The 19,566-nt window shown below is 29.2% G+C and overlaps 1 protein-coding gene across 2 annotated transcripts in view; it reads left to right on the plus strand.

Annotated features, from left to right (window-relative positions):
- The first annotated feature begins 1,409 nt into the window (after window positions 1-1,409).
- The window catches only part of LOC141333512 (protein bicaudal D homolog 1-like), a 44,211-nt gene continuing 26,054 nt past the window's right edge, over window positions 1,410-19,566 (plus strand). For both annotated transcript variants that reach the window (XM_073838539.1, XM_073838538.1), the window contains exon 1: window positions 1,410-1,900. In XM_073838539.1, the coding sequence (XP_073694640.1) occupies window positions 1,676-1,900 (225 nt within the window). In that variant the 5' untranslated portion in view covers window positions 1,410-1,675. The remainder of the gene's footprint in view (window positions 1,901-19,566) is intronic.

The raw sequence follows: 19,566 nt of genomic DNA on the forward strand, positions 1-19,566 counted from the left end.
ACTTTTCACCTTCGTGTTTATCTGTGTTTACAACCTCTAAGCAATGAAGTGAAGTCTTCCTATCTCGATTTTATCAGCCCTTCTGACTATGGCAGAAAATCCGGTTTTTAATTGGTCAATATATGGGGATTAATCAATATTTGCTGACTCATACGCAAAAGTTGGATCATGGATTTCTGTATAGCTAAAAACGCTCTGGTGAACAGTGATGTAAGTAGACTTAAATAGACAAGCATATACGTGAATGCATATAATATACTTAATATGCAGTGCAGTCTTGTATTGCAACATATTATGAATATTCAGTATGCTTCTGCCCTCTTGTGGCGAGTTGCTCTTCAAACAGATTGAAATATGTATTGTTTACAATCAAACCGAATGACCTATTGTTGATTATAATTGTATAACCTAATTCTTTAAAACGCATCATAGTTATAATGACAAATTAAGGGGAGACTGCAGGTCTGGAGGAAAAAAAATGCACCTGTCAAATTTGAGATTTTGAGCTTTTTGGTTTTTCATAAAGTGTTTTTTTTAGGCTAATGGAAAGAAAACATCCAACAGACCCTGTTAAGTGTTTCTTTTATAGCACTTTGTCTATTTGTGTCAATAGATTTCAATTACAATGCATATTTTTAAAGGCTGATTTATCAAAATTAGTTTTTTCTCCTACACTGAGCCATAAATCTCCACTTCAGTAACACTTACACACACCTAACTTGACATGTTTATTCCAGTCTATATTCTGAAGGTTTTTACAGAGGGATTTGTTCATATATAATTTGCTTGATTTTATACAACATTTTATTCTTCAAAAAATGGTCAAATATAGTGTTTCCCCTCTTTTTTCTGAATTATGGAGTGACAAAATGAGACCCAAAATCCCCTCTGTAATAACTTTTGACTCTAATATGTCAAAAAAATTAAGAATTTTGAAACTGACTTTCAGTGTTTAGATTTTTGTACTAGAAATGTATGCAGATTAGCGCATATTTCATTAAACAATGCCTCATTTGCATATTTAAACGTAACATTTTAGAAAACTTGCAATACAAAAAAATGTTTGCAATTATCAATGTAATCAATCAACTGGGTAAGTAAGGTCATATTAGTTAATTTTTTACCCTCTTCACCTGCAGTGTCTCGCCTTAAGTCAGAAATAATGAATAAAATGCAAATAAATAAACAATCCTTCGGCAAAGGCTGAACTCATGAATATTAATGACGTAATGTGACGTTCTCCGCTGCGCCCAGCAGAAGCGCAGCTTATGAATATTAATTACGTAACGTGACTGGGCGCTCCCGGAAGGTTACTAAGCAACGTCGACGCGACTCGATTCATATTCATGAGCTCAGGGCTGCAGCAAGATGCGCTGACGTCACAGCGGGAGGAGAGCCGAAGTGAGTTGGGCCACTTTTCTCCATCCTAGTGATGATGGCGTCCCAACACCCATGATCAAGCAGAAAAAGAAGAGGAAGAAAGAAAGAAAGAGAGAAAGCGAGGACCCATGAATCTTTGCTCGGAATGACTTGGGACTTGAATTGATTCGTCTTTCGTTGATAATATGTCTGGATCATTGACTTTGTATTGGAGGTTCGGGTAAGGTGCAGGTGCCTCCATCCATCCGTTCATCTATCCGTCCATCCAGCGCAGTGGAGGGGACAGGCCGGGCCGATGGCTGCTGGGGGAGGTGGAGGAGGATGCGGGGAGTCGGTGGATCATTACCGGGCGGAGGTGGAGCGGCTGACCCGCGAACTCGCGGAGGCGAACCGGGAGAAGGTCCGGGCGGCGGAGTGCGGGCTGGCGGTGCTGGAGGAGAACCAGACCCTCAAACAGCAGTATGCGGAACTCGAGGCCGAGCAGGAGACCCTCAGACAGGAGCTGGAGCAACTGCAGGAGGTACAGGTCATTCTCCTCTTATAATCTCTGACGCTCCTTTTGAGACAATAGGTCTATTGTTGTATTATGCGAAAGAACAGAACTCAATTAGGTAGAAAACAACTGAGAACAACACAGTAGTTGCCATAAATCTGGTCATGTCATGCTGTTATGTTATGAATAATAATAGAAAACAATAGAATAGAATATTGCTGAAAAGATGTCATTTCGTGTTGTGTTATGGAATAGAACATTCCATAAAGAATAGAAAACAATAGAATAGAATATTGGCAAAAATACTGTTCAATTCATGTTATGTTTGGAATAGAATATTGACAACACATTTGTTATTTTATTTTGTGTCATGTTATTGAAAATAACAGAAAACAGTAGAATATAATATATATATTTTTTTTAAAATCTGGTTATGGTATTATTTTATAGAAAAGGGATGACATACAGAAAATATAGATGCAAATAGAAAAGAATATATTCAAAAACATGGTTGTTATTGAATAGAGTAGGAAAAAATAGAACAGAGATGACATACAGAAAATAAAAGAAAGTATAGATATAGAATAGAATAGAATATTGTCAGAAATATGGTTATTTTAGAATGGAGTTGAACAAAATAGAACAGGGGTGACAGAAATAATAGAACGTATCGATATGAATAGAATAGAATATTGTCAAAAATATGGTTATTATAGAACGGAGTAGAACAAAATAGAACAGGGATGACATACAGAAAATAATATAAAGTATAGATACAAATAGAATAGAATAGAATAGAATAAAATAGAATAGAATGGTTATGTTATTATTGAATAGAGTAGAATAAAATTAGACTTGCAAAGTATGTGTTATGTTAAATGTTGGATGGAATATTGTCAACATATATGTTGTGTAATGTTATTGAAAAGAATAGAAAACAATAGAACAGAATATTTAAACAAAAAAATCTGGTTATGTTAATATTGAACAGAGTACAATAAACAGAGATGCCATCCTGAAAATAATAGAAAAGAGAATAGAAAATAATCGAACGCAAAATAGAATAGAACTGATTATAGTAGAATAAAGTAAAAAAGTGTGATATTTTCCCCCTCTAATATAACTAGTAAAATAATCACTACTAGTAATTAATAAATAAGCTAAATAAACAAACAAAAGCAAAGCAAGTATAATTTCCTGTTAATATACAAATATAAATATTTCAAGTTTTGAAACAGTAGCATATGCAATAACCCACTGCTTGCCAAATCCATCTTAAGATTTTAAGACCGTGCTCCTGAAACAGCATTTGTGCTGTACTAGAGAGTGTAACAGCAGAAATAAAGCAGCCAGTGCCAGAGATTTAGTTTTGATGGCCTTGTACAACAAGAAACATCATACGGAAAATGCAATCCTCCATCTTCAATGGCGTCTGTGCCCTGCCCTGAATGATAAATGTTGTTTTGTGCCTGATGTTGCCGCATGAACTCAAGCTCATTTGTTTGCAACATTATTTTGTTCTAATTGTCTACTTTTCTCTTTAGCAGCTATTTCAAAAGATCTGAGCAAGCAATAGTTTGGCAGCATGTTAGCATTATTCGCTGAAGACTTGCAGAGTAAATGATGTTTCATTGCATGCTCGTCTATAGTCCCACAGCCTGAGTTTATTCATAGCTTCATTAGTAGAGCCGGTGTACTCTTGCTGACTGCAGTGGACTGTGCTGAAGGTTAGCACAGGGCGACGGCTGCCAGCTAACACGCTCACGGATAATAAGATTGACAGTCACATAGAAACACACCTGATTCAGGGGTCCTTCATCTGCACTTGAGTACAAAGAATGTCTTTGAAACCCCTCAAAAATCCAAAGCGAAACAATTGATTTACAGTGATACATCTGGCTTGATTTATGATTATGTTTTAAAGAATCATGTTATAATCTTGATCTAGATGAAAATGAGACTATATGATTGAAAATGAGAATTCCAGGCTTTGAACAGAAATGACATACAGAAAATAAGAATAATAAAACAATAGAAAGTATAGATACGAATAGAATAGAATAGAATAGAATATTGTCAAAATATGGTTATTATTGAATAGAGTAGAACAAAATAGAACAGGGATGACAGAAAATAATAGAAAGTATAGATGTGAATATAATATAATATGAATAGAATAGAATAGAATAGAATATGAATAGAATATGAATAGAATAGAATATTGTTAAAATATGGCTATTATTGAATAGAGTAGAACAAAATAGAACAGGGATGACAGAAAATAATAGAAAGTATAAATATGAATAGAATAGAATAGAATAGAATATGAAAAGAATATGAATAGAATATAGTAAAACATAGGGTTATTATAGAATAGAGTAGAACAAAATAGAACAGGGATGACAGAAAATAATAGAAAGTATAAATATGAATAGAATAGAATAGAATATGAAAAGAATATGAATAGAATAGAATATTGTCAAAATATGGCTATTATTGAATAGAGTAGAACAAAATAGAACAGGGATGACAGAAAATAATAGAAAGTATAGATGTGAATATAATAGAATATGAATAGAATAGAATAGAATAGAATATGGTCAAAATATGACTATTATTGAATAGAGTAGAACAAAATAGAACAGGGATGACAGAAAATAATAGAAAGTATAAATATGAATAGAATAGAATAGAATAGAATAGAATAGAATAGAATAGAATATGGTCAAAAATATGGTTATTGAATAGAGTAGAACAAAATTAAACAGGGATGACAGAAAATAATAAAAGGGATAGATATGAATAGAATACAATAGATATGATCAAAACTATGGTTAGTATTAAATAGAGTAGAACAAAATAGAAGAGGGATGACAAAAAATAATAGAAAGTATAGATACGAATAGAATAGAATAGAATATGGTCAAAAATATGGTTATTATTAAATAGAGTAGAACAAAATAGAACATGGATGACAAAATAATAAAAAGGATAGATATGAATAGAATACAATTGATATGATCAAAACTATGGTTGTTATTGAATAGAGTAGAACAAAATAGAAGAGGGATGACAAAAAATAATAGAAAGTATAAATATGAATAGAATAGAATATGGTCAAAAATATGGTTATTATTAAATAGAGTAGAACAAAATAGAACATGGATGACAAAATAATAAAAAGGATAGATATGAATAGAATACAATTGATATGATCAAAACTATGGTTGTTATTGAATAGAGTAGAACAAAATAGAAGAGGGATGACAAAAAATAATAGAAAGTATAAATATAAATAGAATAGAATATTTTTTACATAAATAATAGAAAGTATAGATATGAATAGAATATATTAAAATAAAATAGAATATTGTCCAAATATGGTTATTAGTGAATAGAGTAGAACAAAATAGAACAGGGATGACAGAAAATAATAGAAAGTATAAATATGAATAGAATACAATATTTGAAGGAGTAATGATTCTGAAAATGTAGCTTTATATCACAGGAATAAATTACATTTTAAAATATATTCACATAGAAAATGGTTCTTTTAAATCAAAATAATATTTCACAATTTTACAGTTTTCTTTGTATTTTTAATCAAATAAATGCAGCCTTGATGAGCATCTTTAAAAAACATAACAAATCTTACTGATCTTAAACTTTTGAGCTCCAGTATATATTTTACAAACACACTAAATGAAGGTTTCTTAGAAGGTAGTGTAAGTCTTTTTGCAATGCTTTAAAAAATATGTGCGTGGTTTGATTTTGTATCATCATAATAAAATAATACTGATATCATTTCTTGTAATATGCATTTTATTGGTAATTTTCTGTATTTCAGGCTCTATACAATAGTAATGGTAATCTGAGACATATCAGATGAAGAAGGCATCTGCTGATATATTATTCATAAATGTCTATTTCTGACATTTAAAACTCCCCACCGGCCTGCTAAGATTAGCTGCTATTATAACCTGAAACTGGAAAAGAGCAATAATATGATATGATAATATGAAAATGGGAAAATGCTCATTAAGGCTGCATTTATATGATATAAAATACAGAAAAACAGTTATATTGTGAAATATTATTGCAATTTAAAATAATGGTTTTCTATTTTAATATAATTTAAAATGTAATTTATTTCTGTGATGCAAATCAGAATTTTCTTCAGTCTCTACTACAGTCTTCAGTGTCACATGATCCTTCAGAAATCATTCTAATATGCTGATTTATTATTATAATTTTCAATGTTGAAAACAATTGTGCTGCTTAAAATGTTTTTAAACCTGTTTTACTTATATAAGTCTTTTGCAATCTTTTCTTACAATATACACTACCGTTCCAAAGTTTGCTGTCAGTATTTATTTTATTGTTTTTTAATTAATGAATACCTTTTCAACACAACTGTTGATAATATTAATAATAAATCAGTAATCATGCTGAAAATTCAGCTTTGTATCACAGAAATAAATTATATCTTAAAGTATATTAAGATAAATTGCAACACATTTGAAATTGTAATAATATTTCATAATATTAAATTTTTTTTCTGTAATTTTAATCAAATAAATGCAGCCTTGGTGAGCATAAAAGGCTTATTTAAAAGTTTTTTTTTTTATTGCCAAAATATTTTTTTCATGTTTTCCAGAGTCCTTTGCGTTTCCTTGGCAAACATGAGCTCAGAAGCTTCCAGGAGGCGCATGTGACCCTCCCAAGAATTCCCATTACAAACAGCCATTCATACCCCTGTTAGTGCACAATTGAAGCATTTCCCTTCATAGTGAGCATGGAGTTCATTCAAAAGCTACTTTATCGTTGTTTACTTGGATTCCACTGAGCGCATGAATCATTCAGAGCGAGTCTCCCAATCACGTTTCCCACAGTCTTTCATAATGAACCAGAAAAGCTGACAGTTCATTGGCCGATGCCGGTTTACCTCCATTTGCAATATTGGCAGAATATATCAGTGTCTGTTGTGGCTTGTAAGCTGCCAATCAAAGCTTAACGTCAACAGTTGTTCCTTTAATATCACAAATACAAGCTAAACTCACTCAGATGTCATTTTGTCTGGTGTTACGTCTCTGATATACAGCCAAAACTCAGCGAGAGTGTTTTTAACTCTGACTGAGAGTCTTCTGAAGGCTTTGAGGATTGAATCTGTCTCAGAACAATAACGCCTGGATATTTGAGGCTGTGCCTTATTCTACTGGGAAAAAGGAGTTTTTTCAGCAAATCTAGATCTTTTTTTGAGAAATATTGTTTTTCTGTAATCCTCCTGCAGTGTTGTCACGATACCAAAATTTTGACTGATACCTGACTAAAATATCTCAATACTGAACTGATACTATGACAAAAACAAAACGTAAATGAATAATAGATGATCCAAATGGAGGTTATAGTTATTTTGTCTATTTAAAAAAAAACATTTAATCTCCCTTTAAAGATATAATGCAATAATAAAAAATCACATGCCAGATATGTAGAGATTTTTGCAACTTTGGTAAGAGCTAAAAGGACAAATCCAATTGATATAGTAGCTTTATTTCAAAATTATTTTTAATTAATTAAACAAATTATATCATGATATAGTCAATTTTTGTTATTTATAATAACAAAAGAATATAAGAATTATAAGAAGCAGAAGTCTCAGAAAAAGTTGAAAAAAAAACAAACTCGAAGAAAAAGTTGAAGAAGCAGAAGCAGAAGTTTTGTTATTTATAATTTAAAAAAACAGATGCAAGGAACAAACTAAAGGACAGATACAATAAAACAAAGACACAAATTAAATAAATAGGGCTCTATGAAATGTTATTTATTCTCAAATTTTATTTTTTCTAAATTCATTAGATTTTTTTTGCATTCCGTTTTTTCAAATTCAAATTTTTCTAGACAATTTTTTAATGGTTACATTAAAAAATAGTAATTTAATTAATTGAAATCATGAAACATTCACGATTTAACAGCAGTTTCTTAAAAGTTTAACACAAATAAAAAATGGGAGTAAATTTGATTTACTCCCATAAATTCATTAGAATTTGTCTGCATTCCATTTAGAATTTTTCTACTCTAGAAAAGCATGTCTAATTAATTGAAATCATTAAAACATACACGATTTAACAGCAACTTCTTAAAAGTTTAACAAAAATTAAAAATTCTGTTTTATTATTATATATTTTTTCTAAATTCATTAGAATTTTTTTGCATTCCGTTTTTTCCATTTTACATTTTTCTAGACTCTATTTTAATGGTTACTTTAAAAAATATTAATCAAAAACCATGGCTAATTAATTGAAATGATGAAATATACATGATTTAACAGCAATTTCTTAAAAAATCACAAAAAAAAATTACATTTAAAGGCCCTATAAAATACGTTTCTCATATTCAGTTTTATTTTGATCAAATTCTGTGAATCTATTTTCTATTAATTTTCTGCATTCAATTTTAATAGTTTCATTAAATTTTAATAATCAAAAGCATGTCTAATTCATTTATAAAGATTAATTAGATTTTATAAAGAACTATTTATTATTTATTTCCAAGCAAAAAAACTTATTTCAAACAGAAAATAAGATTATTTTTCTTACCCCATTGGCGGATTATTTTGCTTGTTTCAAGCAAAAACTCACTTAATTTTGACTTGTTTTTTCTGAAAACAAGAAAATATTTTTTACTTGTCTAAAAAATCCATCTTGATTTAAGAATTTTTAGATATTTGGGCTGGAAACAAGACAAAAAAATCTAAGTAAGAAAAGCTTTTTTGCAGTGTATATTGTGCAAAAATATCTTCTTGTGCATTTCTGTGCTTTTGGAAGAGTATTAATTTGATTGCCGTAATGGCTTATTATTAGATCCATTCACACATTAACTGTAAAATGTTTACTTATTAGCTGTTAATGAGATGTTTGGACTGCATTTTCTAATTGCTGATTGGTGGTAATATACATCAAGATCATGCCAAAGTGCTTTCCAAATGAGAAAATCACTCATTTCTGACTGGTGTTGGTGTTTCCGGCGATGCATCATGTGTGGCTGGTAATGAAAAATGCAGAGGTGCTTTAGTTGCAGCCGTTCAGAGCTAAAAGCATAAGTCTGCAGAGCAGCATGTGTGGTTCAGCATGAGATTTCAGAATATGCATCCAAAATAACCTGGGCAGACCATGATGGATATGTAGGTTTGAAGTGATGAAACAATAGATAGAGTGTGGAGAATGAAGACAAAAGGCACGTTGTGACCTTTAAAACAAAGAGCTGTGCTTTATCTTTTGAAATAATCCAGTGACGGATGTATTCTGAGTTCATGCCGAGTTCCTGAAGTGCTCAGGCTGGAGCGTGGAGACGTTGAGTTGTGAATTATGGATGGGACAGATCCAGGCACTTAGGGGGAGACACGTGAACGTCAGGTTGTATAATACACACAGAGAAACATTCGCTGCATAAGTCACGTGATCGGTAATGTCATGCACTTGGCTTGGTTAAAAAATAGTCAGGTCTGATTTAACCATGAAATATTATGATATTTATTTGCATAAAGATTTATATAAAAAAAATTCTTTGCAAGATTTAAATTTGACATTATTTCCATGAGCACATTTTAGATGCATGCAGTCATTTTGGATTTAATTTGTTTTGTAAATTCTCTTTATTTTTTTTTTAAAGATGTCATTACTATAATGCAATGTAAAAAAAAAATAAAAAATAATAATAAAAAAAAAAAAGTAAAAATAAAATTCTTTATAAAAAACACATTGTATGAAAGTATTCTTTTGATTTTGGGATAAATCATGAAAAAAAGCTAAATTAATTTGGATAAAGTTGCATAAAATGAAACCTGTTTTAGTTCCATTAAGGTTTTTTTTTGTATAAAAAATATAAAAAACCACAAAATTTAAATAATATAGCTATATTTCATATTAGAATATAATGTATAGAATTTTATATATTTGTTAATTTTATTTTTAATTTAATTTTATATTTGTTAAATATGCTATAATTAATATAATTAATTTAGCCTTGTTTTTTATTTTGATTTTGGGATCAATTATGAAAATAAAAGCTAAATTAATTTGCATGAAGAAAATGAAGCTTATTTTAGGTCCTTTTGTTTTGCAAGATTTAAATTTGACATTATTTTCATGAGAATTAATATAGAAATATATAAACAATTTATATTAATTTAAATAATATAGCTATATTTTATATTAGAATATAATGCATAGAATTTTAAGATAAGATTTTTTTTTAAATATTGTTGAATATGCTTATGCTTCTTTAAATACTGTATGAAAATATGCTTCATTTTCTTTCATCAAAATGCAATTATTTAGTCTTATTTTTCTTTTGATTTTGGGATACATTATGAAAAAAAGGTAAATTAATTTGCATAAAGAAAATGAAGCCTGTTTTTTTGTGCAAGATTTAAATCTGACAATATTTTAATGAGAATTAATCACATTTAAACTCTTCATTTAAAGTCATTTTACATTTAATTTGTTTTGTAAATTATCTTTATTTTCGAATATGTCATTGCTACGATGCAATGTAAAAAACAACAACAACAACAACAAAACAATATATTTAAATAATATAGCTATATTTTTATATTAGAATATAATGTATAAAATAGATATTTATTAATTAGTTTTTTTATACTTGTTAAATATGCTTCATTAAAACAAACTGTATGAAAAATGCTTCATTTTCTTTTATCAAAATGTGATTAATTTCATTTTTTTTTTATTTTGGGATTAATAATGAAAATACATTTTTTTTTTTAATTACAAAAAAAAAAAATTAGGTCCTTTTTTTGCAAGATTTATATTTGACATCATTTTTTAAATTTTTTATATTCTCTTTATGCTCAACAGTGGCATTACTGCAATACAGTGCAAAAAGAAATAAACAATATATTTCAATTATGCATGTTTATTATTAATTTAATATATTTCTTATAATTAAAAAAAATATTACGCTTCATGAAAAGCATACTGTATAAAATATGCTTTACTTTTTGCATCCATATATTTGGTGTTATTTGTTTATATATTTACCTTTTGAGATGAATTATAGCCTAACTCATAATGTTTTTGTAATGCATAACTGCTTATTTTATTGGCTCTACGTGATTCAGATATGATATGTTAACCGTTGTTGATCATATACAGAAATTCAATATATAAATACCAGAAATATGTACAGCATATATAACTCTCAAGCGCACTTTCACAAACTCAAGCAAGGGCAAAGCTGTCAGTAGCTGATTAATAATGATTATTTTATATTATGCAACACAAAAACACCATGTCAGACACGGAGGTGTTGTTTTCACCAGCTCAGTCTCTCACAAACACTGTACGACATTCATCTAACAGACACGTATCTCCTCATGTTCTTGTTGCAGCACCATCTGATCTGATTCCTGTACAGAAATAAACTGACTTTGAGCTGCTTTGGAGCTGGGCTGCTGCAGAGCGGGACACATATAAAGGTTCACTGCGGCCCACGGGCCTCCGTATCGATCCGTGTGTCTGTGTGGAGCTCTCTCCAGAAAATTATAAGGCTCAGCTTACCGCCTGCCTCTCACAGCGCCAGCAGACATCTGAAAAAACACACTGACACAGACAGAGAGATAGATGGGGAGGGAGAGAGCACTGCTGTGGTTCAGCTTTGTCTTTGTGAAGAAAGAGAATCTCCTGGGTGATTTTCACAGTCTGTCTGTGTTTGTGTTTTTGTGTGTGTTTTTGGTTCTTATGCAGTCAGTCAGATAGATTTGTCAAAGTTCACTTGAAACATTCTTTTGGAATGTCTGGAAATGTCACAAAAACGACACAAAGATTAGAGGGAATATGCTGACATCATATTAATTAAAAAAAACTAGTAGTTTTAGAACATTAAGATTTTTTAAATGTTTTTTAAAGTCTCTTCTGCTCACCAAAGCTGCATTTAAACGACCCAAAGTAAAGTAAACAGTACAATTTTGAATACATTTTTTGAAATTGAATTCAAATTTGAATTTTGAATTTAAAATTTTGAATCAAATTTTTGAAATTGAATTCAAATTTGAATTTTGAATTTAAAATTTTGCATCAAATTTTTGAAATTGAATTCAAATTTGAATTGTGAATTTAAATTTTTGAATCAAATTTTTGAAATTGAATTCAAATTTGAATTGTGAATTTAAAATTTTGAATCAAATTTTTGAAATTGAATTCAAATTTGAATTGTGAATTTAAAATTTTGAATCAAATTTTTGAAATTGAATTCAAATTTGAATTGTGAATTTAAAATTTTGAATCAAATTTTTGAAATTGAATTCAAATTTGAATTGTGAATTAAACATTTTGAATAAAATGTTTGAAATTGAATTCAAATTTGAATTGTGAATTTAAAATTTTGAATCAAATTTTTGAAATTGAATTCAAATTTGAATTGTGAATTTAAAATTTTGAATCAAATTTTTGAAATTGAATTCAAATTTGAATTGTGAATTTAAAATTTTGAATACAATTTTTGAAACTGAATTCAAATTTGAATTGTGAATTTAAAATTTTGAATCAAATTTTTGAAATTGAATTCAAATTTGAATTGTGAATTTAAAATTTTGAATTAAACTTTTACTATCTAAAAGAACTGTTTTCTATTTGAATATGTTTTATGTTTTTGAATATGATCAAAGCTACATTTTTAGCATCATTACTCCAGTCACATGATCCTTCAGAAATCATTCGAATATATTGATTTGCTGTTCAAGAAACATTTTTTATTATTATAAATATTTAAAACAGTTGAGTGATTTTTTTTTTCAGGATTCTTTGATGAATAGAAGGATCCAAAGATCAGCATTTATTCTTATTCTTTCACATTTTTTTATGTGAAAGAAATTATAGAAATTAATACTTTTATTTAACAGGGATGCTTTAAATTGATCAAACGGGATGACAAAGACATTTATAATGTTACAAACGATTTCTATTTCTGATAAATGCTGCTCTTCTGAACTTTCTATTCATCAAAGAAACCTGAAAAAATTATACTCAGCTTTTTTCAACATAATAATAATAATAATGTTTTTTGAGTATTTTTTCAAATCAGAATATTAATATGATTTATGAAGGATCGTGTAACTGGAGTAATGATGCTAAAAATCAGCTTTGAAATCAAAAGAATAAATTGCATTTTAAAATATATTTAATTAGACAGCAGTTATTTTAAATAATAAAAATATTTCAAAATATCTTGCTGTATTTTGGATCAAAATTTGGATTAAATCTTACTGTTCTAAAACTTTCGACTGGTAGTGTATATATATATATGTACATTTCCTACTGTAAATATATCAAAAGTTAATTTTTAATTAGTAATATGCATTGCTAAGAACTTAATTTGGACAACTTTAAAGACGATTTTCTCAATATTTAGATTTTTTTGAACCCTCAGATTCCAGATTTTCAAATAGTTGTATCTCAGTCCAATCCTAACAATCCTATTCAGCTTTCATAATATGTATAAATCTCAATTTTAAAAAACATGACCCTTATGACTGTTTTTTTGGTCCAGGATCAACATTTGTGTTTGCCTTTAGTTTTTTTTTTGCTGTTGCTTTCATTTATTTTTTAGTTTTAATAATTACAGCACTTGTTTTTTAAGTTAAGTTTTCCATGTAAGATTTATGTTTATGTTATCTTTATTTCAATTAGGGCTGTGTACAGTTGAGTTCAAAAGTTTACATCCCCCCTTTCAGAATCTGCAAAATGTTTATTTTTTGACCAAAATAAGAGGGATCATACAAAATGCACGTTATTTTTTATTTAGTACTGACCTGAATAAGATATTTCACATAAAATATGTTTACATATATAGTCCACAAGAGAAAATAATAGCTATATTTATAAAAAAAGTTTACATACACTTGATTCTTAATACCATGTTGTTCTCTAAATGATCCACAGCTGTGTTTTTTTGTTCAGTGATAGTTGTTCACGAGTCCCTTGTTTGTCCTGAACAGTTAAACTGCCTGCTGTTCTTAAGAAAAATCCTTCAAGTCCCACAAATTCTTTGGTTTTCCAGCATTTTTGTGTATTTGAACCCTTTCCAACAATGACTGTATGATTTTGCGATCCATCTTTTCACACTGAGGACAACTGAGCGACTCATATGCAACTATTACACAAGGTTCAAACACTCACTGATGCTTTAGAAGACAACAAAATGCATTAAAAGCCAGGGGGTGAAAACTTTTGGAATTTGAAGATCAGGGTAAAGTTCACTTATTTTGTCTTCTGAGAAACATGGGATATCTTCTCTAGCTTCTGAAGGGAAACAAATGAACACAAATACGATATTTAGGCAAAATAAGAAAAATGCACACATCTTCATTCTGTTCAAAAGTTTTCACCCCCCAGCTCTTAATGCATTGTTTCCTTCTGAAGCATCAGTGAGCGTTTGATCCCTCTGTAATAGTTGCATATGAGGCCCTCAGTTGTCCTCAGTGTGAAAAGATGGATCTCAAAACTATTTTATCCACAAACTGTTGCTGGCAGAAGAACAATAATTTTCTAATGAAAAAAGAACACAATGTTGTGCTTGATTAGACACAATGGCTGTGATGTAATGCATGCTATTATCTAACAATTGCTTCTTCTTTTTTTCTGGTCTCGGACCAGCCAAAACGTTCAACCTTTCAACCCTGACCCGCTGCCATGATTTAATGCCATGATAAAATCGCCGCCATGATCAACAACCATCTATCTTAATTTGTGCTTATTCCACATAACAAGGTCTTAATCAAGTTAATAAATAAAGTGTGATAAGAGTCCTGTGATAAAGGCCCAGTGCGTCACTGATTATATCACATTTGGGAAGAGTCACACCATGTAACTCAAATATAGTCTCACGAGACACCTGAGCACATCTTGAGGCATGTCACAGAAATGCCTGCTCAGCATAATCTATATTTTGTCTTCGGTGTCCTTGTAATCACAGATGGTGAGCCTTGCCATAATTCCCTGCTGCATAGCATTTAATATCACCTCTGTGCAGTTCAAGACATTTACTAGATGATTAGTAACTGCTCCAAGTTCAATGGCTCACTAATTTCACTAAATTAATGATTTTCTGGTAACACTACAAAAAAGATTCATTTGTTAACATTAGTTAGCTACATTAGTTAACACGAACTTATAACGAACAACACTTTACTAATCTTAGTTAAGGTAATTTTCAACATTTTATTTTTTTTATTTATTTGTTTATACATTTTATAATATTGTAAATATAACTCTTTTTTAATTAAAGTTTTAGACAGTTTAATATTTGTTTATTTATTGTTATTTTTTATTTATGTATTTATTTACTTAGTTTTAGTTTAATTTTTGTTTATTTATTTATGTATTCATTTACTTAGTTTTAGTTTAATTTGTGTTTATTTATTTTTATTTATTTATGTATTTATTCACTTAGTTTTAGTTATCGTTTATTTATTTTTATTTATTTATGCATTCGTTTACTTATTTTTAATTTAATTTGTGTTTATTTATTTAGTTTTAGTTATTTATATTTATTTTTGTGTTTATTTAGTTTTAGTTTAATTTTCATTTATTTAGTTTGTTATTTTAGTACTTCAACTTAAATATATATATATATATATATATATATATATATATTCGTTTTTTAATTAAAAATTTTGTCTGTTTAATTTTCATTTTTTTTTTTTCGTTTTTAGTTATTTTTATTTATTGATTAATTAACTTATTTATTTATTTAGTTTTAGTTTAGTTTTTCATTTATTTATTTACTTTGTTATTTTAGTACTTCAACTTAAATAAAAATCAGATAGCTGAAATATTTCTTTTTTTTACATGTTTATTAGTTTATTTAGTTTTAATTTAATTTTTGTTCATTTATTTTGTTTAGTTTTAGTTATTTTAGTACTTTAGTACTTAGCTGATTTTTTATTAGTTTTTTATAGTTTAGTCAGTTTAATTTTCTTATTTATTTTTAGTTATTTTATTAATTGATTGATTGATTGATTTAGTTTTAGTTGTTTTTTATTTATTTAGTTTTAGTTTAATTTTAGTTTATTTTCTTATTCATTCATTTATTTTTATTTATTTATTATTTGTTTCAGTTATTTTATTTATATGTATTATATGTGTATATAATATATGTATCTATATGTATATATGCTATTATATGTATTATATTTACATGTATTTATTTATTCATTTACTAATTCATTCATTTAGTTTGTTTATTTAATTGTAGTTATTTTAGTGCTTAGACTTCAATGAAAATGAGATATTTTATTTTATTATTTTATTCTAGTTAATATTTATTTTATTTCAGGTTTTTTCAAATTACATTTTTTATGGTGTTAGTTTTAGTTAATACTCGGATCTTTTAAAATTAATTAATGAACTAACACGAAGAAACAATATACAATATATTTATGATTTAATTTATTGTTCTAATTAAACATTAATAAATTAAGTACAAAAAGATAACAATTATATTACTCATTGGTAATTAATGTTAGCTAATGCAATATTAAGTAACACCTTATTATAAAGTGTTCCTGATTTGATAATATGTTCAACGTTTTTATAACTTCATTATGATAAGCTAGTTTTAACCAAGATTATTTTTAATAACTTGACATCCTTTCCATGTCCTGGGGCCGGATTCACGAATATCTTCTTAAGAAATAAATCAAGAAATTTCTTAAGATAAATTCTAAGAAGTGCAATTCTTGAAAAAATCTTAAGAAGTTCTCAAATATGTTCTTAAGAACATCTTATTTTTTTTCTTAATAAAAAAAAAATGATACATCTATCTGAGTGAATACATGGCTGAAGACGCATTTAGAAACACTCAAACGTCTTTTTTGCGGTTTTTGCAGATTGTCCTAATAATCATAAGCAGGCACATTTTCGTCACTTGACTGTCGCTCGGCTTCATGTTTTTTAATGCGCCGTGTTTTTGAACCGTTACTTTTAAGCTTTGGCGGTCCGTTTTATTCACTTTTGTGTTGTTTTGTTTCCTCGTCTGAATGAACGCTTAAGGTATGTATGTGTGCTGCTACAGCAAACGCGTCCTGCACATTTGAGCTAATTTGAGCAAAGATTATGTCGTATTTATAGGTCAAGTAAAATAAAAAATGTTTAATCAAATCTCCCTATCTGACTCGATTTTGTAAAGTTGCTACTAAGTTTTGATCTCGGCAAAAAGTAGGGTCATACATACACTGCAAAAAAAAAAAAGCCGTAAAATTTACGGGAAAACCCTGGCAGCTGTGGTTACCAGAGTTTTACTGTAAAAAATACGGTAGCAATGTTTTGCATTTTACGGTTTTCCTTTAAATATACAAGTAAATACCGTAATTTCAGATTTTTTTTTAACTGATATAATGGTGATGTACCAACCTTTTGAAGTACTGAAATCTGTTTTGTACCTTTGCAATACACTGATAACCACCTAAAGCAGGTGGTGATGACAACATCACATGATCAACCAAAGCCCATCGCAAGGAGGTTTTAAATAATAACTTAAATATATAGAAGGTGCACAGTGTCATTCACACAAACACTAAACACCATCATGGTAACACACATAAAACTGATTTAATGCAAAAAACATTAATTTAACAGCATTATATGTGACCCTGGACCACAAAACCAGTCATAAGGTTAAATTTGACAAAACTGAGGTTTATACATCATATGAAAGCTCAATAAATAAGCTTTCTATTGATGTATGGTTCGTTAGGATAGGACAATATTTGACTGAGATACATCTATTTGAAATCAGAAATCTGAGGATGCAAAAAAATCAAAAAGTCTGAGAAAATCACCTTTAAAGTTGTCCAAATTAGGTTCTTAACAATGCATATTACAAATCAAAAATTACATTTTGATATGTTTGCAGTAGGAATTTTACAAAAAATCTTCATGGAACATGAACTTTACTTAATTTCTTAATGATTTTTGGCATAAAAGAAAAATCAAAAATTTTGACCCATGCAATGTATTTTTGGCTATTGCTACAAATATACCCCAGCGACTTAAGACTGGTTTTGTGGTCCAGGGTCACATATGTAACATATAACCCTAATGTACAAAACTGCCAAGAAAAATCTAAGAAAAAGTTATTTCCACAAAAAAAAACATCAAATAAAAAAAATGAAACACAGGGAATTCTGGGAATGTCAGTTTACGGTTATTCACTGTAAATTTTACGTTCTTTTTCACTTCAAAAAACGGTATACTGCCGTAAAATTACATGCAATGTCCAACACAGTTTTTCACCGTATATAGGAGGGGAACTTACCGTTAACCATATCACAGGTTTTTACCGTAGCATTTTTACAGTTTTTTACCGTTAAATTCACGGTCATTTTTTAGGCTAATCATGAAAGATCATTGCTTACATTATCAGTCATCGCTGTCACTTCAGCAAATTCGTGCTCATCTCTATTAATAGTCCTAATATACATTATATGTAGCTAGTAGTGTTGCAATGCTTAAATATAACAGTTAATTTGAAATAACCCAATTAATTAATTAAACAATTCTAACTATTTGGGATTTAAGACAAGTCTTGGGCTATCCTAACTTTAAGAAGTTATTTACGATGGTTCTTAAGAAGATTCTTTTCAAGAATTTGAATTTTCTTAAGTTTTGTCTTAAGAACAATCTTAAGTGAAAAGATAAGAATATTCTTAAGTTGATTTTTGGGGGAATACAGAATATTCTTAACTTTTTTCTTATTTTAAAAAATAAGAAGAAAATTCTTCTTAAGAATGTTTCGTGAATCCGGCCCCAGAACTCATCACCTCTGTAAAATCACAGAGTCCCTCAAAGGAAAATTTGCTCTCAGAGTTTATTATCTAGAGTTAGATGTTTGTTCAAATGATTTAAGCAATAGTAATAGTGAGTCCACTAAATACTCCAAGAGTTCAACCACAACTCTGATCTCATCCGAGTGTAAAAACCACCGAGTTTTCCCAGCACAGCAGGACTGACCAACCATGAGGGAGATTTTGATTAAATTTCCAGCTAATGGAAAACCCCAGTGGCGTCTGTTCTCCAGGCTCCATCGCTTTCCATCCATGCAGGGAGAACTTGCTTCCCTCTGAGCGCATAATAACACATGCAACACTCTCTCTCCATTACGCCGACTGACTGTGACGCTCTTTCACACAGTAAAATGGACATTCAGCCAAAACTACGGTCATTCTGCCTCCTATTGAACGCTGTTATCAGTTGTGTCCCATGATGCACTGCTCTATAAGTCTGTTATTTGTCCTGTCATCCCTCATACCTGCAGCGTTGAGCTCCTCTACACCTCCTAATTGATTTTTCACACTATGAGCTTCTGCTTCTCTCGGTTTGAGCGCTGCATTGATTTTCTCAGTGTCTTATGTGCGATCGCCGCTGTCATTATTCCTCTCACGACTTCTGGATTATGGACAATGTTACCTGAACTTCACCTCATATTATTAGGTTACCGAATCGATGACTCCAGCCGTTTACATCTGTTTACATTTTTATCTTCGAAAGTGATTTGTTTGTTTGTTTTCAGATATAACATCCAGGTTATCATGCTATTAAAAACATTGTTGTTAATTGAAATAATACAATAAAGTAATTTGAGCTATTAGAGCTAATTAATACTAAAAATAAAAATAA

The sequence above is a fragment of the Garra rufa genome, chromosome 4, assembly GCF_049309525.1.
Source record: "Garra rufa chromosome 4, GarRuf1.0, whole genome shotgun sequence".
Classification (NCBI taxonomy): domain Eukaryota; kingdom Metazoa; phylum Chordata; class Actinopteri; order Cypriniformes; family Cyprinidae; genus Garra; species Garra rufa.